The sequence below is a fragment of the Cucumis sativus genome, chromosome 1 (assembly GCF_000004075.3).
Source record: "Cucumis sativus cultivar 9930 chromosome 1, Cucumber_9930_V3, whole genome shotgun sequence".
NCBI lineage: Eukaryota > Viridiplantae > Streptophyta > Magnoliopsida > Cucurbitales > Cucurbitaceae > Cucumis > Cucumis sativus.
Window position 1 is genome coordinate 23,179,358 of NC_026655.2, and position 24,965 is coordinate 23,204,322.

A 24,965-nucleotide genomic window follows, 5' to 3' on the forward strand; every position below is an offset into this window, starting at 1 on the left:
TGATTTGTTTTTCGAAAAATAAATTACTGCTATATGTAATGGATCCATATTTTTTATAAAAAAATAAATAGGTGTTCATATAACATATCCATTTAATTTTATAATATAAATGTTGTTTTCGTAGGGAGGATATAAAAATGGTTGTCCATAACAAAAAAAATTGTAAGAGTTATATAGTAAAAAATTAGTTAACTTGCACGGTTTTGAATATTATTTTTTCAGCCTACAAACACACTATTTCAAAAGAATGCAGGTTATAGTGCTAAGTAAGGTGACACATTTTATATAGTTTTAAACCTTTAACTTTGGAAAATGAAAAGACACCCACTTCTAACTTCAATTGATAGTCATGTTATTTTTTGTTATAATAAGAACCTCATTCTGAATTTTGTCTATTTCAATTTTTTTTGTTAATTAAAATGATTGAAAATGAAATGGCTGTGAAGAAGACTACTACGAATATCTAATATGCATATTTGAATATAATTCTGATTATGAACTAAATGATTCGAGAAGCGCATATTTGTAAAAATGACTCCATGACATGAAATTTGAGAAATACACAAGCAACATATTCATCTAAATCACAACAAACATAGAAATTACATAATTAAATAATTATTTGTTTGTTGGGAACGGAAGAAAATAAAACTTCATTAATACATACAGTGAAGTGACCACAATTAAGGAAAACACGAAACTATTTCTTCTAACATATAAAACCTACAAAATGGAAAATGGTGTATGGGGAGACAACTATGTTACCTCACAGGACTACGAAGTTAGGGAATGAAACCTGAAAAATATGAAGACGATAAAACAAAGCAAGTTAGGTCGTACCACATAAATGCATAAATAGGAAGGAAAACAAAAGTTTGGGAGACGTATCGTTCTCTTGACCGAGTAGACACACTAGCATATAATGGAAAACCAAATGACCAACATAAGATGCAGACATAAAGGTAAATTAAGGGAATGGGAAACTCTCAAAGGATGTAAGTTCACTATCGTAGTCGAACTTCTTTTTTGTATTCATGTAGAAGATAAAGTATGCAAATAAATAGGACACACGCAATATGGACAAATACGACCTTATTTCCTAAGTATGGATGTAAGAAGATGCAATGACAAACGTGTATGGAAAAGTAGAAAAGAACTAGAAGAAATAAAGTTTTCTTAACAAGGCAGAGAATGTGAAATTGCATTGAATGGAGGCAGTAGCATTTTTTATATAAAGAACCAACATCTTTCTAAAGTAAAGTATAAAAAAAATCATGATGAACATTACGGAAGCAAGAAAGAAAAGAAAAAATGTGTGATCAATTTCTTTTAAAAAAATACCAACACAGAACAGTAGGCAAAGTAAGAATGCTGCAAAGGAATAATGGTGGGCATACCAACGAAAAAACAAAAGTACAAAAATGAAGAACAAGTGAGGATGAAATTCAACCTATTTGGACTAACAATTTATAATGCAGGAAAGACGGCAATTAATGATGGACAACAAGATTTTCATCATTAAAGAACCAACAAAATCCCAAAAAAATGAAAGGAACTCAAAAGACAGGTGAAATTGACTTCATTAAAGCTATATAAAATTAACAGTTTCACTATGAATGTAAGTGTAAAAAATAAATGAACATATAGGATGAATTAACAGGGACATGCAAAATATGCAAATAATCAGTCATCTGAAACAATTTGAACACACAAAAAAAGATAATAGGAATACAAAATAAACGTAGATAACTAAATGCTATAAAAGCCTCACATAGAAAATGGGCTATAAATAACACATAATATATATATAAAAAGGACAAAATTATCGAGATGGGAATTTCAGAAGGGGGCCTCATCATCGGCTTATATGAGAATTGTACAAATAGGAGATAAGACTGGCCACCCTGTCGTGCTCCATTGTTGCCCCTATTGAACTCACGTGTACTTGTTCGGTGAGAAATAGATCGGTGTAGGTTCTTGTCACACCACAAACCACACAGCGACCAAAACGTTGAAGTTGTGAGAATAGGATGTGAGTTAGTTACAACCTTGAAATTTTCTTATCGAAAATCTTATTCTCAACTCCTTTTAAATTATTAACAACACTCAAAATGCAGCCCTGGTCAATGTAACGCCAAGCAAAATAAGTACAAACCAAAACGTATACTTTATTAATAACATGCGTTTCACACATTATATTACAATACTTGGACTAAATAACCAATGTTTAACCATTTTCAAAACGTCTTTAATCACCTCGTTGGAAATCCTTCAACCTTCTTCTCTACTTGACCTAAACGTCTAATACTAGAATATAGATTTTTAAAACGTAAGTCTAAAAGACTTAGTGAGGGTTTATGAAAATCTTTCGCAATACCTTTTCATAATCGTTTCTCAAAAATAATATCAAATCATTTAAACATACCGACAAATCATTTCATTTCACATAAACCTTTATTTATGCTTAATAAATCATTTAATTTCACCAACGATCCTGAATCGCTATCTACGCTTGGTCTCATTACCTCGTGTTTATACTATTATAGCAACAACATCCGAGAACATACAGATTCATCCTTGTTGCTTAAACCACTAAGCTTTATACACTCCTTTCAACGAATAAGCTAACTTCCCAATGGTGGCTTAACTATTTATGTGCACGTAAAAGTTAGTATCATCTAAAAAAAAAAAAATATAGTATTGGGATAGGCTTTCCTTCTTTAGCCTCTTATTAGTTTATTAGTTTCGCGGGAGAGAGAGAGGGGCGAAGAGACTCGACCGTAGGGAGAGGGGCGAAGAGACTCGACCATCAGGTTGTGGTATATGGCTCCGCTCCTTGAACGGAGCTTCCGTTTGCTAGAGTTGCTAGAGAGCCCTTCCTCTTTCTCTTCTGCTCAACTGCTCAAGAATTTTCTCTCATCAGATATAAGTCGATAAGAAAGCGCTCAAGGTGAATCCCACGGAGCGGGAAAGGAGAGTGAGGGGAAGAGGGGGCTGCCCTCGGCCCGATCATCCTATTCGCTCCAACAGACAGGCATGGTTCTGTAGTCAAAGCTACTTCGTCACTTTCGTGTACCCATCGGACGGCTTTCTGCTTCTGAAAAAATTGGGAATTCCCTTGCTCCCTCAACTGGAAGAACCGACAGCTACTTCTTGTCGAGCTACTTTGTTCCGCTCTCAATTCACAAAGTTCCTTGGAAAACATGGAGATGCTTCTGGTAGATCGTTAAAACCGATCGCCAAGAAGAGCATCTTTTACTCATTTCCTTATTCACTGGCTTCTATTTTGATGACGTAGATGCCAAGCTAAGATAGCTAAGTATAAGGGAAAGCAAGAAGTTCGCAGAAGATATCCTTGTCTCAGAATCAAACCTAGTCTCAGTGCTTCCTTGGAACGGGCTGTGCCTAAGAAGATCAATATCTTCCACTCTTCTGATCTTTCTCTTAGAAGATAGAGGAAGAGGAAAGCCTATGGAATACTCTGGAAATCAGATAAAAACCGAGTTGAGATAGAGTGGAAGAGCAGAGGAAGCGTCACCGGCTGGCTGAGTAAGCAAGATCCGTTGCTACAGCTACAGAGGATTCTATATCTCCTTTGTTAGTAGGAAATAAGGCATTACCAGCATAGAATGAATTTCTCATCCTTTCTTTATTAGTCCCACTTTGCATATGCCTTAGTTCTCGGGAATCTAATAGAATTGGATATTATTGAGTTCACGATTACCGGCCGGCTCCGGACCGCGAAGACCTGACTCCGTAATCCTTTATCTCAGATCTTTGATGCTAACGGGGCATAGTGATTGCTTTCCCGCTAGTCCTGGGGGATTGAACCCCTCAGTAGGAAGAGGTTGAGGAGGATAGAATAGGCTGTGATGCCAGAAGAAGGTCTTGAGAGATCCTTTGAATACGACCAGGGGGATAGACCTTTCTTTTTAGTTCTTTGCTTTCTTGCATTGAGCCTGATTTTTGTTCATCTACGAAAGAAAGAGAAAGAAAGAAAGAGAATAATATCCTCAACTGGAAGAAGAAAATCGACTTCTTCTTCTTGCAACTGCTGAAAGCGAATTCCCCTCTATTATATTCTGGACTCCTTCCCCTTTTCTATCTCCTGAAAGAACTCAGTCGACTCAATTCAATCATCAAATGAAGCTTTAACATTATAAATCATGCTTGAAAACATAACTTTTTATATAAATTTTTTTTGAACATTCTCATTTGAACTATTCTTTCAAATAAGTAAAAAAAATCATAATAAAGTTTTTAACATAAATTCACTTGAGAGAAAAACACTCACAGCAATTTACTAAAGAAGTCCTTATTCTTATTATCGCAAGCTTCTTCTCGGGTGGTTAAACCAACGACACTTCAACATTTCAACAAAACTCTCATAATCTCATCCCTAGTTACCCAAATCCTATTATTTATAAAGTCCTTAAACTAACTTAGTTGAAACTTTACATGTGTAAATTTAATATTCAATCTTTTGAATTTGGTGGTTCAATTAAAATTCATGCAACCACCTTAGCAAAAATCCATTTGCATGTTTTTAATTTTTTTTTTATCACTCTGTTCTAAATTTGATTACCATAATGAGCTAGTAGATGAACCTGGTGAACCTATGGATCATGGGCTCCAACGATTCAAGATTAAAGGACTAAACTCTTTGAATCCTTAACGACTCATTCCACTAAAATCTCGTAGTTGCACTTCTCTTACCACATATATATTTACGTCCACTTGAATTAATGATATATATATATTATTTAATAAAAATAAAGTTAGAAGTATTTTGTTAAACAATCGTCATATGAAAAGTTAGCCGATAGGTAGAAAGCTAAACGATCGTGTGGGAGGTTGTAGGTTCAACGAACATGATAACATTTTCTATACAACCAAACATAATTATGAGTGTTGAATAGTTACAACTATTTTTAATTTTACAAACATTAGAAGGAAGAAAGTAAACACTCCAAACCAACTCGAGGAGTTGGGTTGTGAATGTCTCACTCAAATCCCTTTACACTAGTAAGGGCGGAGTAGTTAGTTATTTTTTTTAAAAAAATAGCTTTTAACATTAAGGAGAACATAAAAGAAAAGAGAAAAAAAAAAGTAAAGTTTGACTAAAATAAGATCGTAAGGTGGGGCTGCGTTTGTGAAACGCGAGTGAATTAGCTAGGGTTTAAACACTTGGGTTGGGCTTCGGCAATGGCATCATCATAAGGGAAAAACACAAAGCCCTCCTCTTCAGCTGCTCACTTTCTTCTCTAAATCCGGCACCAAAGTTCAGCAGCTACCCTATACCACCCATTTCTTTCTCCACCCACTATCGCCAATGCCTCCAAAAGCTTCGAAATCCAAGGAAGCTCCAGCTGAACGACCTATTCTTGGCCGGTTTTCTTCCCATCTCAAGATTGGAATTGTATGTTCTTACTTCCATCATTTCTTTTATCGTTTGATTATCTGGATTATAGTGGATTCCCAGTCATGCATTGATGAAGAATGGAATTTCATTGAGCTCTTCATTTATTCCGAATATATTAAAAAAAAAAACGAGCTACCCAGTTCTGTTTTTCATTTGATTGTTTATAGTCATGTTTGTATTCATGGTTTTCTAATCCAGGATGCGAGTGCTTATTGTGGTTTTGCTGTTCTGTTACTAGATTACGCTTCTGCTTTATAGTTTGTTTTTTCTTCTGCGCTTAAAACATATGGATGGACCTGGCTTTTGAGACACTGTACATTATTTTCTGAAAGTCTAGTATTGTTGTTAGGTGCTGATTATCCATCTTTACACTTTTGTGATTGGTCTTTGTTTGGGATTTCAGGTTGGATTGCCAAATGTTGGCAAATCTACTCTTTTCAACACACTTACAAAGCTGTCAATACCTGCTGAAAATTTCCCTTTCTGTACCATTGAACCTAATGAAGCCAGAGTAAATGTGCCTGATGAACGGTTTGAATGGCTCTGCAACTTATACAAACCTAAAAGCGAGGTTTGTTTACTGTTCTAGAGCTATTATCAATTCAGAATTATTCAGATTAGTTTTTCCGTTCATGAAATAATGGGGAGAACCCATTCAAAGGCACTTGTATGGTTCAACATTTCGTTAGATATTAGTTTTTGTAGTATCTGCTATTAAAACTGTTTAACTTTTCCATTTTAAGTCAGAGATGGGATGGAAAGTTGTTCTTTATTTAGTTACTTCTAGTTGAATTGAGAAGTTTTAGTTTTAGATATTCAAGTGCTAATACTAGTAGTAGTAAGTAATGTTGAGTGCAATTCCGTACTTCCGTATACACGTTGACTGTTGAGCTCCTAAGCAGTAAAATAATTACACAATTTCTAAACCATACATAATATTTTAATATAAGTTTGTTATTTAATGCACTGTCTCATCGTCTTTGATAATGTTTGTTTAACCTATTTATTTATTGTGAAAGAATAATCTTCTATGATGGTTATAATTAGGATTTTCACTTAAGAATTTTTTGGGGTGCCAAAATTTTGACAGAAATTCATTAGACATGAAATTGAAATTTTGTGCTGAAATTACAAGCCCCATGCATGGAAAGATTTATTATTATAGCATACTAAGAGATCTGCAAACCCTGGAGGAAGGCAATAGTGTTTGACTGTCGATGATATTAAGCTGCATTGAATGATTTTCCCTATCCATTTTCATCTCTCTCGTAGCTCTATTGTTGTTTTCAAACTATCCTACTGCCCCTAAGAATGATAGATTTTGTTAAAGCAGTTTGTTTCAGCCTTTGTATTACATCTTTGGGTGGAGGAAACGTGTTAAATACATAGGACTCTTTATGGAATCCATGAAGTCCATGGACAGCCATGTTATATGGTCTTTTAGTGGTGGTTGGTGGAGAAAGGGGTTGGATAAGTTTCCTAAGCTACTTCAATAAAAACTGAGCCTAAAACCTCTACCCCTGCAGTTACCAACCTGCCATTCTTGTTTATTTTTCTGTACCGGTTTTGATGAATTTGGATGTTGTTACAATTACTATATGTAAATGCTTCGACTATGAAGGATTCAATCGATTTGGAATTCCTTTTCCCCAGCATTTCCAGAATCTCAAATGTCAAGTCTAATACTGTCCAAAATGTGTGGAAGGGAAATGATTGGGACTTGGGGCTTAGAAGACAACTCTTTGATAGAGGGTTGGATGAATGAGGAAGATTAGCATTGCTGTTTGAGCCCTGTATTCCTTTCCAGGAGGATAACTCTCTAGTGTGGAAGCTGGATAAACCTGGGTGTTCTACTGTCAGTTCTGCACTGGGAGGGTATATGTCAAGAAAGGTGGCTACTTGAGGAAGACTTAGCTCTCAAATTTAGGGTGGTACGGTCTTGATCAGAGTAAAATCTTTTATATGGTAAGCTGCTTTAAATAGTATTAATACCTTGACCATGGTTCAAAGAAGATTCCCCAGCTTAACTTTTTCCCCGAATATGCATGTGATGTGCTGTAGTAGTGAAGAATCGATCAGTCGTGTTACTTCGATGTGCTTTGCTGAAAATGTGTGGAATCACTTTAGACAATTGTTTGGACAGCAAAGGTCTTTTTCTAAATCCTTGAGCTTGTGGTTTGATTAAGCTCTTGCTAGTGGGTTTGTGAAAGGTAGGCTAGGGTCCTTTGGTAGAATGTTGTGAGAACTATTTCGCAGCTCCTTTGGAAGGAAAGATGTGTGTGGGGTTTCTTTGATAAGTCTTGTTCTTTGTCCTCTTTTTATAGGGACAAGTTGTCTTTTAACCACATCAATGATACGTTCAATCTAGACTGGGAGGTCTTTCTGTAATTCTTCCTTTGGGGAAGGGGATACAAAGCAACTTGTTTGAATGCATTTAGGTTGTTCTTTTGGGGCTTCTTGCTCTTTTTGAATGCATTCCTTTGTTTCTTATAAAAATGATGAAAATCGTTGATGTGGCTTCATTGGCCTAACCCTTGCCAATTGGATGGAGCCATGCCGTGGGAGATCTCATTCCCATTTGGTTACTCTTCATAAATAAAATTTGGATTATTTGTTTTTCTTACAATAAATGAGATGTCATGTCACTCCTCGTGAAGAAACCATGTTTATCTCCCTTATGGTGATTAGTTTGAAGTTAGTGCCTACTGGTATTCATTTGACATTTTTGGATTTATGTAGTTGGAATTGTTTCAAAGCTATCAATGGAGTTGGGGAGAGAGGCTGGTTTCTGTGGCGTGCTTGTGTTTGTGCTATTATTTGGGTGCTGTGAGGCATGAGGAATAGCAGGGTGTTTGGGGGGTTGAGAGGGATGCTAGAGAAATATGGTCTCTTGTTCGTTTTCATGTTTCTCATTGGGCTTCAATTTCAGAGGCTTTTTGTAATTATCCTTTAAATATGATTTTGTATGGTTGAGGTCCCTTCTTGTAGAGGGAGTCCCCTTTTTTGTGGGCTTGCCTTTTGGTCTTATAAAAAAAATCAATGAAGCTAGAGGAGGTTTGTTGAGGTTATTAGTAGGACTCAAAATTAGTCACAGTTATGAAAACCCCTGATCAAAGTTGGAGATAGTTTTGTGGGTTTCTTTTTTAGGTTAGAATTTCTCAACCCTCTGCGCCAGTAGTTTAAAAGGGCTTCTGGAGAATTTGCTTTATAGAATTTATCATACGAACAATTTTTTTTTTTTCATTATTTAGCAACAGTACTATCTTACTTTGTTCAATATTAAATTCAATTAAGGGTTTTGTGTTGCATCCTTCTGAAGTAATCTTAATGTATAGGTTTCGGCATTTCTAGAAATCCATGACATTGCTGGGCTGGTTCGAGGCGCTCATGAAGGACAGGGGTTGGGCAATAGTTTCTTATCGCACATTCGTGCTGTTGATGGCATTTTCCATGTTTTACGTAAGATATCCACATCAACCATGCCCTATACTTTGAAGATTTGTTACTTGTTGCTTGTTTTCAACTGATCACAACAATAACTGATTTAACATTCTAGATGAGGATACATCAAAGAAATTTATTTATTATAAAAAAAATTATTCTAGGTAAGGATCTTTCTGTCTTCGAAGTTTAGGGTAAGATGTGTCCACAGCAACCATGCCCTGTACTCTGAAGTTTTATTGCTTGTTTTCAACTGATCACATTAATAATCGCTTTAACATTCTAGATGAGGATACATCAATGGAATTTGTTTCTTATAAAAAAAACATTCCAAATGAGCATCTTTCTGTCTTGGGACTTCTCTTATTTTCCATTTAAAACAATTTCTAACACTGATAAGGTTTGGAGGTTTGTCTCTCTCTCCTCCCGGAGTGGGAGGAGGTGGATGTGCTACCTCTTTTTTTTTCCTTTCTTTTTTTATAAAAATGAAAATTTTCCTTTCCTTAAATTATTTTTTTGAGTTCACTTGTTGGCTCATAGCCGCTTGATTTCAACAACGAAGCATTAAACTCTCCTTTTCTTTGTAGGTGCATTTGAGGATGCAGATATTATCCATGTTGATGATACAGTGGATCCTGTTAGGGATTTAGAGGTTATCAGCGAAGAACTGCGTTTGAAGGTTTGTTTTATTTAGAAAATTTTGGTTGGCTTCTAAATTTCATCGCTGGGCTAAAGATTTTGATCAATTTAATTTTTTTAATTTACCGCATTGCACTCTCAAAAAATGAGATCTTTGACTTGTTTTACGAAGTAAAACTAAATCTAAGGTCCCGCTTCTATCATGCCATCACCTAGTAGCATGGCTGACGGTACATGTACCACAGATCTATATGTTTGACTTCCTTTAACATTAATTGGAAGATACTTGAATTAAGCTGCCTCCTCTAAATTTACAGTGCCTTTTTTAGCAATATGTATATGTATAGTCTTTTTTAGCAGGACGGAAGAGGAGACGTTCATCTTACTTTCTTGAACTTTAGACATGTAAACATTGCTGGGTATCTTAGCTGCTTTCTGGCTTGACACATTTTAGTAGGAAGAAACATGCTTTCTCCCCTGATATTTTTTTCTTTTAAAATGTTATTGCTTAAAATGTCTTGTTCATTAAAAAGTTTATATTCCTACCTAGGATATTGAATTTATAAATAACAAAATTGAGGATATTGAGAAGAGCATGAAGAGAAGCAATGACAAGCAGTTGAAGATTGAACTTGAATGCTGCCAAAAGGTGTGGTTTTCATATTTGGAAGTCTGTTTTTCTTTTGTTGTGTTTTGTCTTCATCTACGTTCTTGTTAAATATTCTTTTGACTCTTTACTATAACCATAATAACTAATTGAAGTTTAATTGACATTGGTGAACAAAAACAATATTGTTATCAATGTAATTACATTTTCAGGTCAAGGCATCACTTGAGGAAGGTAAAGATATTCGTTTAGGTGATTGGAAAGCCTCTGATGTTGAGATTCTCAATACTTTTCAATTGCTCACGGCCAAGCCTGTTGTTTACTTGGTAAGTCTTATCACGTTTCAAGTATCTTTGTTATAATATATATTCATTGGTTGTTTGTTGTCTATATATTTTTTAACCGATGATCATATTGTTTTCAATCCTTTCTATTTGTTATATTGTTTAAAATATGAATGTCTTCCCAAATTTCATGTCTTTAGTTTTTTGTATGGTGTCTTTTAGTATTTATTATTCAATTGATTATCCAAAATAAAGTATGTGTTTTGTGGAAGTAGATTGCTGTTTTTTCTTTCATTCAGAAACTGAAGGACATCAAGGACCATATAAACTTTGACCAACTATCTCTCTTGGCAACATTCTAACTTAAGGGACTAGCCTTGCCAAGGTCATTGAAAGGCAGGATGCTGTGGAGGAGGAAAGAGGCCTTAGCCAAGATAACCAAAAAGCCTTTAGTTTAGGCCTCCTCCCAAGATCTCTCAATCCTAAAACCCAGGTTGTTAAGTGAAGCACTTGGCCTCCTCCCGAATAATATAAATCCCAATAAAATAAAACCTATGCCTTCAAACCCAACTGCATGATACAAAGACAATTTTAAGTCCTCTCTGTGGTTGACATATCAAGTTCTATTGTCTCGAGGTTGAACCCTCTAAACCTATAAAATTGGAATTACATAGACGCTGGATTTTTGACGTTTGAAGTCAATTATGGGCATGTGGAAAAAATGTTTTTTTTCTCACTGAACTATACAGTAGCTGTCCACGACACAACTTAATGATAAACCTATGCATGATCTGTTTTCTACTCCTATAATTTCTTCTAAAATGTTTTTATGACCTGAGTGATATTTTAATTGTGCTCATATTTACATTTTTAGGTGAACATGACGGAGAAAGATTACCAAAGAAAGAAGAATAAATTTCTTCCGAAGATTCATGCTTGGTACATAATCTATATTTTGCTGTATACATTTTCTAGTTTCCCACTACCTCCCTCATTGTGTGTCAGCTTTCGTGCATGCCTATGTCTGTACGGTCACATTAATTTATCAAAGAAACAATCACCTTTTTGGTTTTTAAGGTTTGAGTAGGAGGTCTAATGGTCTGTCTGTTTGGTCTTCAGTTTTAAAATCATATACGGGGAAAGCAGGGAGATTGGAAAGTGGGTAAATTGGAAAGAGGGAAAAGAAAAGGAAAGCCCGAAAGGGAAACGGGAATCAGAGTAATAAACTAAACCAAACCCAGGTGGGGAAGAGAAAGATCTTTGTTGCGGGTAAGTGAAACAAGGAAAGATTGAAACATTAAAGTAGCACATAAGAAGATGAAGAAGGCATGATGCCTTGGAGGGGTTGAACTTTAATGCTCAAAAACAAGAAAATGGCTGAAAGTGAGCAGTGAGAATTTGAGGAGAGGAAAAATGGTGAGAGAAGGGGATTTGTGAAGGTGAGGTTGTAAGTTTCACCATCGTCGAACAGTACTCGTCGGAGATGAGAATGCTGAAGGGTGTGGTGGTGGGATTGCAGGAAGATAGAAGATAAGAGGATGAGTTTGCTTCTTTTTCGTCCTTTTTAAATAGTCAAATCATCTATTTTATTATAAGATATGTCATCTTATTTTTCTGTTAAGTTGCGACAGGTCAATGACTACAGTAATCTATTTACTAGATTATAGGGATGTAAATCTAAGATTTTGAAATCTATGGACTAAATAGACAGACCTATTACTCAAACCTGATGGACGAAAGGATAGTTTTCCAGTTATAACTGGTTAATTTACTTGTTTTTTGTGTTAATGTGCACTGTGTCCACACTCCGCACAAGTTACTTTGTGATAGTTGCCAGCAAAATTAGAAAAATATCACTCCAGGTCTTGTCTTAACATGCTCAATGTTAGATTTTGTTGATTGCAAAGTTTGATGTTTACTATTTTATAAGTGAGATTTATTATTCACTCAGTTTTCCCTGTAGATCACATGAATATCTTTTGATTTTTTCTTCCAATAAAACAGATTAAATAAGTGCTCTCTTGTGTTTACTTGCTCAATATTATGTTTATCGTTTTGAGTTCAATCGATGGTGATCACCTACCTAGGATCTAATATTCTACGAGTTTTATTAATACCCAAATGTTGTAGGATCAGGTGGGTTGTCTCATAAGATTAGTCGAGGTGCGCATAAGTTGATCTAGATGTGCACACATAGACACAAAGCAATCATTGCATGCACAAAGACATGTTTTATGTTAATTTCCATTCTGTTTAATGAAAATGTCCATTTGATTCCTTGTCTCTGATGCTACTTCGAATTGCATTTTAATTCTCTTCAAGTTCAACTAGTTACTTGTTACAGATGATCAATTAATCCTTTCCTACAGGGTGCAGGAACATGGTGGTGAAACGATTATACCTTTCAGTGGCGTGTTAGAAAGAAATCTTGCAGATATGTCATCCCCAGCTGATGTAGAAAAGTATTGTGAAGAGAACAAGATTCAAAGGTGAGTTTTCGGTCTTGGCTTTTGTAGTGCTAAGGACTGGGTGGGGGGGATAAAAGAGAAATAAGTGGCAAAAATAATATAATTTAATACTAGTTACATACATGGCATCAAATAATGATTTCAGTGTATATTCAACAGTTATTAATCATATAAGTATGTTGATTTAATGACCTTCGTAGGTCTCTCCGTCTTCCATATTATCCGCAATAAATCATTTTGTAAGGGCGAGGAAGAAGCAACTTTCTTGTCAAAGATCTTACTGTAAACAGCCTGAGCAAAGGCCAATTCCTTGAATCTTTTGAAGGGTCAACTTTAAGAAATGAACTAGTACCCTTAAGAGAAGCAAAGTCAGTGATCTCTTCCTTCTTTAAGGACTGTCCAAATGCAATATTCCATTCTGAAGTGAAAGAGTCCCATAATTTTGCCACATGCATTTGGAGATGAAGAAAGAGAGAAAAGATGCAGAAAATTGGTCCTTAAAAGCACAAGCCCAATTATCCTTCTGAAAAGAAATCCAAGTTCCCTTGCCCAATTTAAACATAGAAAGAGAATCCACTATCTTCTAAATGTATACAATATTGCACTTGACTGATGTGTATGGAAAAGTACTACTAGTTCTTGTTCACACTGTGATTTTTTGTTTTCAAACAAACCCATCTACTCTAATTAAATAAATTGCTTTTCCACATGCGTATTCTGTTGGTATACAATGTGAAAATCAATGCCAACATTTGTTGAAGGAAAAGGAAAAGCCTGCCCGTAAGACTAAACAATGTTACTTTCACAACGATTTTGAAGCTTCATAGTGAAAAATAATAATTTTACAGCACTGAACATGATTGACATTGTTACAGTGCCCTTCCAAAGATCATAAAGACTGGGTTCTCGGCGATCAATCTCATATACTTCTTCACTGCTGGTCCCGATGAGGTAAAATACCTATCATAATTATTTACATGTATGTATACACTTTATCCTTTTACAAATTAAAAGTTATTCAAATATTACGTGATTATTACCATTTCTTGCCTTTGATGGTTGAAATGTTTTATGAGCATTGAAGAGGTGTGCTCCTTGCCCAAGTTTAATGCCTCTCTTTAGATTTTTGTAATTATGCGCAATCTTATTATATTGGTACCATTTCTTCATCTCTAAGGTGTTTAGGCTCTGTTTTGGCAATTGTTTTTTGTATTCTCCAATTTTCTACCATTCTAGTTATTCTCTATGAAAGCATAGTTTCTATATAATAGTAATAATTAGAACTACTCTCTTCAAGTAGAGGATGGCAGTAATGAGTAATGATATTTAAACCAAAGTGTATTTATTTTATGATGTCCTTCTCTGACGCTAAGTAGATGGTAGGCTGTGAGCTTTGACATATATGCCAAAGTTTCATGATGTTCTTCTTTTCCGTACCTTTCAGATGGGTTTCCAAGTTCATAACTAAGATTGACGAAGTCTTACGGATGAAAACTAGATAGAATCTGTCAGTTTTGGAAATTTAACTACTGAAATGATTGTTTCTTTACATGGAATGAACTAGACAGTTAACACAGACTTGAAAAATCTAATTGAATTAACCCGATTGGCTCAGTTTGTTAACACTGCATGAATTCTATGTTTTTGTACTTGTTTTCAGGTCTTATCCCTTCCTTTTAAATAGTTTACTAACCATCCTAATTGCAAAAAGTAAATAGAAAAATAAATAAAATTGTACTCAGTTAAAAATTTCAACCTAATTTGACTTGTTTTGTTCGGTTATAATTTAATTCCATCGAATTACCTCTCCTAATTACTTGATGGTTTTGCTTATAGTACAACACTTTGGCTTCTTGTCTTAGTACATTTATCAGCTCGCAGGTTCCCCCAATCTCTGAGTGGTTGCATTTACTGTTTAGAGAGATTCCTTCTATCTTTTCATGTAGAATACCTTCTGTTCATCTCCTTTGATTGCTGCAAGTGTCGGAAATTGTGATTGTTTGCTATCTAAGTCTCGTATTTGATTTCTGTTTTAACATTTAGCCTGATCCAATCCTGAATGTATGCACCTTTGCAGGTGAAATGCTGGCAAATTAGACGACAGACAAAGGCTCCTCAAGCTGCAGGGACAATTCATACTGATTTTGAGAAAGGGTTCATTTGTGCTGAGGTTACTCTGAAGCCTTCGTTGATTATGTTATATTTATACAATTTTAGACCCAAATTCATCCAGATCTCAAGTTTTAGGCCGAGTGATTTTTAGATTGATTAGAATTTTTTACTTTTTTCATGCTTATGTTGGTTATTTTTTACTTCGCCTTTTCTCTTTAATTTTGAAAATGTCTGTAGAATGTTAAATCTAATTTTTATGTTGGTTTTAGGTCATGAAATTTGAGGATCTCAAGGAACATGGCAGTGAGACGGCAGTGAAGGTATACATACATATATTCAGTTTAGGTTCTTTTACATTCGATTAAACCAGTTTCTGACAAATGAAAATAATTTAAACCATATTTAACATTTTACAAAAAGCATCCTCATTGGTTTCAAGCTGAACTAGATGTAGAAGTGAGAGATTCAAACTCTGACCTCCCAGTCAAGGGAAATCTTAATCAATGAGCTATGTTTAGATTGGACAATTTGCGTTATACCTTTCCATCCTTCTTTCACAGGCTGCTGGAAAATACAAACAAGAGGGAAAAACTTACGTGGTTCAAGATGGAGATATTATATTCTTCAAATTTAACGTTTCAGGTGGTGGAAAAAAATGAGCCCCATCCCCTATAACGTAATATCTATCCTTTGTACTCTTAATTTGTTAGATTTCTTGAGTTCTTCCCTGCTCTTTTTTGGTTATGATAATGTCTTGTTAAATCAACCCTGAGTTTTGAACTTAGAGCCTGTATTGAGTTGTCTTAATATAAAGTAATTGTTTTGTTTGAGTTCAAATTATACAAACTCTGCTTTCTATTTGTTGTTTTTCACATTTCTTCTTGGCAGTATATTGACAATAATACTACTACATGCCATCTTCTCATCAACTCTTATTTTCAGTTCTCTTCATAATCTTACCTTTCCATTAAAATGATGTTGGCAGCTTGTGTTTGATTCGATTTCAGAAATGTTTATTGATATGTTGATATTTTTCATTTTCATTTTTATGAGTTTGACATCAACGTAAAAACCATGAAACATAGAAATTTACAAATAAAATATATGTAAACTTGTTTTTAAAAGTTTAAATAATTTGTTTTTATTAATTTAAGTAGAAATTCTTTTTATAGATTTTTCTCATAACTTTCAATTAATATCGTTATTTTTGTAAAATTGATATTTTGAAATCTATATTCGACTTGTTGTGTTTCATCTAAAGTGATGCTTCGTTTTTATAATGTTCTTAATCCATATGCCTAAATTTGTATCCTTCTAACTCTTCCAAACCCTTTGTTTCAAAATTATCTGAAAATTTACTCTTACTTCAAGTTTATGATATGAGAAACTAGCAGGTTTTCTCGGATGTGTTTTCATTTGTTTTGGTAAAAGTTTGTATCTAAAGATTTTCCCTATGCTTATTTCCCCTGATTCATAATTTCCTTTTCGTTTGGTTGTATCAATTTAGTCTTAAACTTTCCATCGAATTTATCTCAAACTTCGATAAATATTGTAATATTAACTCACAATTTTAACAGTTTAGCACAGTTTTGCTCTAAATATTGTCGAACAAAGTTTCTCTTATGGATTAAATGAATCATATAATACTTTTACGCATGAAACTGATAAAAATTGGAAGAGAAACAATACTTGACCCAAGTCATCTTTTTTCACCTTTTTCTTTTGTTAAAATTGTTTAACTATGAAAAACTTATTCGGTGGTGAAATTATTCATTGAAAATTTTAATTTATTTTATTTTATTAATTACTAGTACTATTGTCAAAGATTCGATTCCCCATCACACATGTTATTCAATATCTATGAAAAAAATTTATTTATATTGTTATAAAAAATAGTTATTACGCGCATGATATTAAAATTGTCAATCTATGTTTCTTTTATAAAAAAATGATTGTCAATTTACGATTATGAACTTAAAACCCTTTCATCAACAAGTTGTTATGATAAATTATTCTCTCTTTCACATGATTGATCTATTTTCTTTTTACATATTTAGAAGTTTAATTATTCGTGACACCCACCACCCCAACAAAACAAATACTATATGCATATGCACCGTATTGACCACCTTATAAATTTATTTAAGATTTTGAAAAATAACCTTTTGGTTGACCAATGCTTCCTTTTATGACAATTCTTCCCAATCTTTTTTCTTTATATATATATTTTTCTGTCCATCAAATTGCAAAGTTGTATTAGTACAATACTATATGTACCTTCCTCAGTTATAAATTTAATTCAACTTCAATCTTTGGTTCTAAAATTATTAAAATTAAGTTACAAATTTAATTTAAAAAGAACCCATGAGATTTGAGCAGGGTCTCTACCTCAACTCTTAAAAATTACATACTCACGTATTAGGTTTCTACGTGAACGACCTATCGCAAATGAATTTTTTTAGAAAATACAATTCAAATCAATCCACACAAGGGGGAATTTTCTAACACATCCTAACACTTACGGTTTGGATTTGGTAGTCTAGATTGTTTGGATAGTCGTATTGTTTTAACTACCCTATCTTCAAAATCATAAAATTAGTTCTTAAGTTTTTAAATTTTTGAAATTTTTTCATGAATTTACTAGATACAAATTTGAAAGTTTTGACCTTGTTTGGTATCTATTTGGTTTTTTAAAATTAAGCTTATAAACACAATTTGTTAAATATAGAGAGAAACACACCAAAGTTTATGTATAGTTTTTAAAAATTTGTTTGAGGTAAAGATGTTGCAAGAAAAACAAACTAAACAGTTTTGAAAAAACAAGATGGTTACTAAACAAAACGTTAACTTTTTTTTAAGTCCAAATAAACAAATCTCATAGTTTTATAAGTAAAAAAAACTTTAATATAAACATTTTTATTCATTTGACTTCGTTGATACTGATATTTCCATATTTACAGAAATTAGCACATTGCCAGACAGCAAGAAGTCAATGACAGGGTCAGAGTTCAGTTTTATTTTTTGCAAATCAAATTTAGATAAACCAAAATATGTACTCAATCAATTAGAAGAAATTTAGCTGTAGAGAGAGGAGAGAGAGAGAGAGAGAGACAAGAAGAAGATTTTGTTAATATATTCCAAAGTTCTCAATTATGAAGTAAAGGAAAAAAGAAATGAACAAATTATTAGTTGCATTGATATCATGCTGAAACGTGAGATGCAGTTCTTTAAACCGTGTATGAACTTTTGAACACAAAAATCAAATGAATAACTAAAAAAATTTGCAAAAACAATAATAATAATAAATGAAATGAAAGAATCAGTGCTCAAAATTCACTCTCTCTAGTGCTTTGCACGTCAAAACATTCAAGATTATTGCTTTCTCTATTTATTGTATTCAAAACTTAACATTTTTTCCCATCTCACCAAAAACATTCTTTAATTTCATTACAACAAGTTTGAGGAATTAACAACACCATGTCTTTTCTTCGACCTTACGGTAAGGTCGATGAAACCGACCAATTGAGGCTCGACGCTAGACGGAGGACTCGTAGGAGGATTGTTGTCATTGTTTTATCCTCTGTTGTTCTCGTTGCTGTTGTTGTTGCTGTTGTTTTTGGTACTAGAAATGCTTCTAATAACAATGATGACAGTAACAATCAAAATGGTTCTCTTTCAACTTCAATCAAAGCAGTTTGTGATGTGACATTGTATCCTGATACATGTCAAAAGGCTTTTGGTCCAATAGCTAACTCGAGCCACCTCGATCCCGGTCAAATATCGAAGCTTTCGGTTCAATTGGCTCTTGGTGAATTATCAAAAGTGGCTGACTACATTTTTGATCATGCTATTACCAAAACAGCTGACAACAAGACCATATTGGCTTTGAAAAATTGTCATGAACTTTTGGACTTAGCTTTGGATCATTTGAATATCTCATTGTCTTCTAGTGATATTACGTTACTGAAAGCTGTGGATGATTTGAAAACATGGATAACTTCAGCAGCCACTTACCAACAGACTTGCATCGATGATCTTGCCGAAGTTGATCCTGCTTTGGCAGACCTCGTTGCAAATTTCTTGAAGAACTCCACTGAGTTGACTAGTAATGGACTTGCCATTGTATCGTTCTTTTCGAAGCTAACGGATTCTTTAAGTCTACGACGATTGATGAGTTATGAAAACCATCAAAGCAATGGAGATTGGGCACGTCCAATCCTCCGAAAGCTGGCTCAAAGTGATATCAGGAAGCATGCTGACATTGTTGTAGCGAAAGACCGTTCGGGGAAGTACAAAACAATCACTGAAGCTCTCGGGGCTGTTCCTGATAAGAGCAAGAAGAGAACTGTAATTTATGTGAAGAAGGGAATTTACAAGGAGAACGTTGAAGTTGTGAAGAACAAATGGAATGTGGTTATGGTTGGTGATGGAATGACTGCAACCATAGTAAGTGGCAACCTTAATGTCGTAGATGGAACACCAACATTTTCAACTGCAACATTTGGTAAGAAAACAAAAAGATTCCTCTAAGCTTATAATTTGAGGTTTTTGGGGTTCTAAATTGGTTGTTATAGTTACAAATGAGGAAAGAGAATGGCTACAAAATCGCAAATGATATAGATAATATGAGAGGTTTCAAATAGTATTACTGTAGCTATGCATGGATTATAATGAGAAAAGGATAGCCCACCTCATCTAAGGCAAGTTTAGGGGCCAAAGCCTTTTAGTTTTTTACAAACCTTACAATCTAACAATTTGTTTCCATATGTGTGTTTTTTTTTTTTTCTGTTGTAGCTGCAAAGGGAAAAGGCTTCATTGCTATAGACATGGGATTCATAAACACGGCTGGACCGAGCAAACACCAAGCAGTCGCTCTGATGTCGACATCTGACCAATCGATCTTCTACCGTTGTGAAATGAATGCATACCAAGACACTCTCTACGCACACTCCAACCGTCAATTCTACCGTGAATGTAAGGTTTACGGCACAGTCGATTTCATCTTTGGAAACTCAGCAGTAGTCCTACAAAACTGCACCATTGCACCAAGGTTGCCTCTTTTAGGCCAAAAGAACACAATCACTGCTCAAGGCAGGTTTGATCCTAATCAAAACACTGGCATTTCGATACAAGGTTCTTTGATCCAACCGTTCAACGACTTGAAAACTACCGAAACTTACCTCGGTCGTCCATGGAAGAACTACTCGACAACCGTGTTTATGCAAAGTAATTTGGGGAGGTTGATTCACCCAACTGGTTGGCTGCCATGGATTGGAACATCAGCACCAGACACCATATTCTATGCAGAGTTTCAAAACTATGGCCCTGGTTCTTCCACATCCAAAAGAGTTAAATGGAAGGGTGTCAAGAACATTGACACTAAAACTGCCAAAAAGTTCACAGTTTCTTCCTTCATTGATGGTAAAGATTGGATCTCAAAGGCACAAGTTCCCTTCACTGCCACTCTCTGATTTTGATTTGATGAAAGCTTCATGGAGCTTCTTCTCATTGCCACCAAGTGCTTTTGTATCTTCAAACTTATGTTGTTTCTTTTTCTATTTTGCTTTATATTGTTGACTTTTTCTTACACTTTCTTTAACTATTTGATTGATTGGTTTTGTCATAAGAACATATACTGAGAAAGTTCTGTCCACTTTTAGGATTGAGCTTGAAACTTTGAATGTTTATGAGGTTTCTTAAGTTACATCCAAGTGTAATAGAGCCTTCACTTCCCTTTTAAGGTCCTTTTCATTTCATTCTTGATCTCTTCTATTGACATTTTGTTTTAAATGTTAGAAAATCTATTGGGCTCATTGCAGTTGATGTAGGTATATGTTCTTATTAGAGAGAAACTATCTCCACAAAAGATTAGCCAACTAACTCCAAATATAGATACTTAACAACTTTTCTAGAAACTAGGACCTTGGACTTATCTAACACTACTACAAGTGTAGACTTTAAACTTCAGTTACAATTAAAAAACATAAGAGGTTATAAGCTTAATTTTCAACCACAAAATCGAAAAAACCAAATAGTTACTAAACACGGCCTAAAATGTTGCAAACATCCAAGTTTAGTCTATGAGCTTGAAAACGACAAACACTACAAAGACTTAGCAAAGATATGGACTAGTGGCTCCCTTGAACTCTTGCAATGAGCCAACTGGACTTCTCATTCTTTTTGCATCTCTCTTTGGATTTTCCATGAAAAAATGGATTCAAAAAAATATCTAACGTTATTGAATCATCAATTTAACCCAAAAGCTTAAGCTAGTAAATGAAGATAAATGTAATATAGTATCTAACACTTTCTCTCATTTGTTGGCTTGAAATATGAAGAAGAGTCAAGATGTTAGGTTCATCTTAAATCAACAATTCAATCCAAAATCTTAAAGTTGCGAGTAAAGATAAATTTAATATAATATCTAAACGATCTATCTACTTTCATCTTGGAGCTAATTTTTCTTTGTATTTTCTTGGTCTTCAAGTCCAAAGTTACCCGCAACATAAATCATTTTATCGTGTCATCGAACATGATTTAAACTATTTATTTTTACTTTGTGGTTTTTGTATAACGTTTATGTATAGATATATATATTGTTTTGTAAGAAGTTAGATGGAATCTATCACTTTTCTACTTTTTGAAAGGTATAATGATGAAACATTTTGAGTTGACTTCTTTGAAAAAATAATAATAGAGAGAAGACATTGATTATGCAGTTGGATGATGCCTTATGTTCAATTGAATGGCAATCAAACCATTTTATTTATGGCTATTTTTAATAGCTATTCTATCATATGATCTCTTCACATTCTACAATAATTATACTTCTCATGATTCTTCTTCTCTTCTTCTTTTTGTTATTTTTGTTTGATGTTGATGTTCATCATTTCATTTTCTAGAGCATGGAGATTTTGTTTCTAATTTTTTCCAACTTTCACATTCATTATTTTTAGTCTGTTATAGACCCCTTTTAGCTTTCTTTTTATATATATCAATCAGTTCATACAACTTACATATACTTCGACTAATCTTATATTCGACCCTTTAGTATAAAACAATTCGTAGTAAGGATTGAACTTACGATCTTTTTAGTAAGCTATTGAGACCGTGTCTCATTCTTTTAACAATACCGTTATTGGTTATTTTAAAATTCTCTATTACATCCTCCCAATTCAATTCCTTCAAAATTTATTGGATTAAAAGATTGTTTTGGTCCTCGTACATTAGTACTAATTCTATTTTAGTTATTGTACTTTCAAATATTATTATCATATATATATGATCATGTTAGATCTCAAAAATAATAATTCCAAACTAACTATAATAAAGACTAACAATAAAAACAAACGATATAAATTCTTCAATTTTTCTTTCGCTCTCTCGTTCGTGTCTTTCTTTTAATTAAATTAAACTCTTTAGAGAGCATTGAAGGCAAATAATTGAACTATTAAGTCAAGAGTTGTTTGGTAGTAAAACTCGTAGGGTAAGGAGTTAATAATTTACGAAATTGTTGTTTTTTAGTTGTGGAGTCTAAAAGTTGTTTATTAGACGCAACGAGAAGTGAATTTAAAATATTCCATATTGTAGTCTTCTAAGTTTGAGTATGAATTATTGTTCTATAAAGTTCTTACAAAATAAGATGTAACAATATGATTTTCTTTTCTCGATAAGATGTTGAAACTAAGCCATATATAAACAAAAATCGTCAATGAAAAAGAAAGTAAAAAAGTTTGAAACCAATAAAGTTTAAACATAAGGTCAGTTTTGTATAGCTTTATTACTTTAATTTAATTTGTGCATATTATATGGTTGTCTTTGGAAAGAGTTAGGTTACATATTTACATAATAAAAAGGATGCTTTAAAGTTTAAAAGTGAATACTTTTTGTATTGAAAAGGGAGAATTGGAATTAGTCCAAATTGCAATAAAAACCTTAGAGTAAAGCCATTGAAACCACATGGTAACGCTTTGTATGATGTAATCCCCAACTTTTTTCCCAACTATATATTAAACTCAATTACTTAAACTCATTTTTTAAATATCATTTTACTCCTCAAGTTTTAGCCTTTTCTTTTTTTTAAAACTCTTTTTAGTACTATAAATATAGATTGGGAATTAATATAAACAATAGTATTTAAAATAACTTTCCACCCACTCAAGTTTTATGTAATCACTTTCAGATATAAGGATAATTTTTTAAAAATAGAGAAATAACCAAATATTTAAACTATTTACAAAATATAACAAAAAAAAAAGTTAAATGATTTATGAAAATTTTGATTTATTTTTTTATATTTTATAAATAGTTTTAACTTTTTTTTGTTTGCTGTATTTGAAAATATCTCTCGAAAAAATTCTTTATTTTGCAAATATACGTTTTTTTTCTAATCATGCACAATAATTTTTTTAAATTTTGAATTATAGAGAAATGCAAGAAACAATTAGAAAACAATCATTTTTTTATATATATAATTTGAATTGAGTGGGTTTCTCTTAGTTCATCTTTTTCACCCATCGTCTCTTTTCTTTATTTTTTTATTGCCATATGTACTATTTTTTACTCTAAACAAAAATAATCTACATCTCAAATACAAAATTATTATAAAAGCTATGACTAAAATATCTTATACTCTAAACACTATGTATTATAATTTATTGACTATAACAACTAATTCAATGACTCCAAACACTTTCTGGATGTTATAAAGGCAATAACTGGGTGTGGAGCAAAATGTACGTACACAAGTGTCGTATATTGTCACATGAAAACTTATGACTAAAAATTTGCATGAGCTACATAAAGATTGGTGTCGTTCGAAATACAGATGAATACGTTTTTACAGTATAATTGTTTAGAAAAATTGATTTGGCAGGGATGAGTTTGTATGGGCAAACTTTTAGGATGACCTAATTCTAATTTTGTAAGTACAAGATTATCTAGGTAATGGGTTTAATTGAAACAAAACTACAAACACATGTTTGTAAAGAATAGAATAAATTAAAGTAAATTAAAGGAAGAAACAAATAATTGGGGTCTCCATTACACTATGGGTTATTAAGCTTTACAACCCAATCCAGCATTTTGTGTGGAATATTCATATTTATATACATTACCCAAATTGACTTCTATGTTTTATAATTCCTATCCACCATGCTTTTGCTTTTGCTTTTTTATTCTTATTATTTTATGAATTAAACATTCCCTTTTACATTCATTCATTTTTTTTATAATATATTTACAAAACAATTAAGTATTCATATGTTTGTTGTTTTTTAGGTTAGTGGGATGAAATTACCTTATAAAACGAATCAAAATATAACAAAAATTTTATATGTGTTTCTTACATTGTTTATCAGTTATTGGATAGTAATCTATGTATCAATGTCTACTATTAGTATAATTTAAATTTGTGTTATTTTATCTTAAAATATTTTTAACAGTTTTATCATTTACAATATAATTTTTCTTACAATTTAGAATTGGGAAAAATTCTCTTTCCATGCATATGCTTCTCTGCGTGAAAAATTATCTTTTTAATTTTTAAAATTTGATAAGTACGTGAATTTGGTTATTTAGTTTTGAAAATGTACCTTTTTACTCCCATGGTGATAAATAATAATTTTAATGATTTGGTTTGTAAGAATTTTGGTGAGTATTGATGTTTTATCTCTATATTTATCATACAATTTAGTTTTATAATAATAAGTGTTAAAAGCGTTTCTATTAATGTTAAATTATTATATAAAATGATTATGAACCAATTTTGATTTTGTATTTAAAAATACTCATTGGGTCAATTTTTTTTAGTATAAGATCGACTTAGTTAGTTGTTGGAGTTGATGGTTGAAGTTGTCTATTGGAGGGGTGGTCGCATGGATAAAATGAAGTTCACAATGGTCATTGATGAAGACTTATAGAGTTGATGAACGAAGCCTTGAGAAGATACATCAACTCATCTCAACTCAACTCAAGTTGATGACCAACACACC

At 33.1% G+C, this 24,965-nt stretch overlaps 2 protein-coding genes across 2 annotated transcripts; both read left to right on the forward strand.

Moving 5' to 3' along the window:
• Positions 1-5,100: 5,100 nt before the first annotated feature.
• On the forward strand, positions 5,101-15,899 carry LOC101210333 (obg-like ATPase 1). Its single transcript, XM_004135498.3, has 12 exons — positions 5,101-5,419; positions 5,826-5,993; positions 8,758-8,881; positions 9,451-9,542; positions 10,053-10,151; positions 10,322-10,435; positions 11,268-11,332; positions 12,763-12,882; positions 13,737-13,812; positions 14,939-15,031; positions 15,243-15,293; positions 15,534-15,899. Exons 1-12 carry the CDS (start codon positions 5,333-5,335, stop codon positions 15,630-15,632), a joined length of 1,188 nt encoding a protein of 395 aa, XP_004135546.1. The 5' UTR covers positions 5,101-5,332; the 3' UTR covers positions 15,633-15,899.
• Positions 15,900-18,422: 2,523 nt separating this feature from the next.
• On the forward strand, positions 18,423-20,734 carry LOC101210577 (putative pectinesterase/pectinesterase inhibitor 24). Its single transcript, XM_004135499.3, has 2 exons — positions 18,423-19,477; positions 19,768-20,734. Exons 1-2 carry the CDS (start codon positions 18,451-18,453, stop codon positions 20,442-20,444), a joined length of 1,704 nt encoding a protein of 567 aa, XP_004135547.1. The 5' UTR covers positions 18,423-18,450; the 3' UTR covers positions 20,445-20,734.
• The last annotated feature ends 4,231 nt before the right edge of the window (positions 20,735-24,965 follow it).

What these genes read in the sequence shown, in the direction of transcription:
- LOC101210333 (XM_004135498.3), top strand. Translation starts at nt 5,333, where the DNA reads ATGCCTCCAAAAGCTTCGAAATCCAAGGAAGCTCCAGCTGAACGACCT. An exon ending in CCCATCTCAAGATTGGAATT is followed by an intron (nt 5,420 to 5,825) that starts GTATGTTCTTAC and finishes TTGGGATTTCAG; the next exon opens with GTTGGATTGCCAAATGTTGG. An exon ending in AAGGGTTCATTTGTGCTGAG is followed by an intron (nt 15,032 to 15,242) that starts GTTACTCTGAAG and finishes TGTTGGTTTTAG; the next exon opens with GTCATGAAATTTGAGGATCT.
- LOC101210577 (XM_004135499.3), top strand. Translation starts at nt 18,451, where the DNA reads ATGTCTTTTCTTCGACCTTACGGTAAGGTCGATGAAACCGACCAATTG. An exon ending in ATTTTCAACTGCAACATTTG is followed by an intron (nt 19,478 to 19,767) that starts GTAAGAAAACAA and finishes TTTCTGTTGTAG; the next exon opens with CTGCAAAGGGAAAAGGCTTC.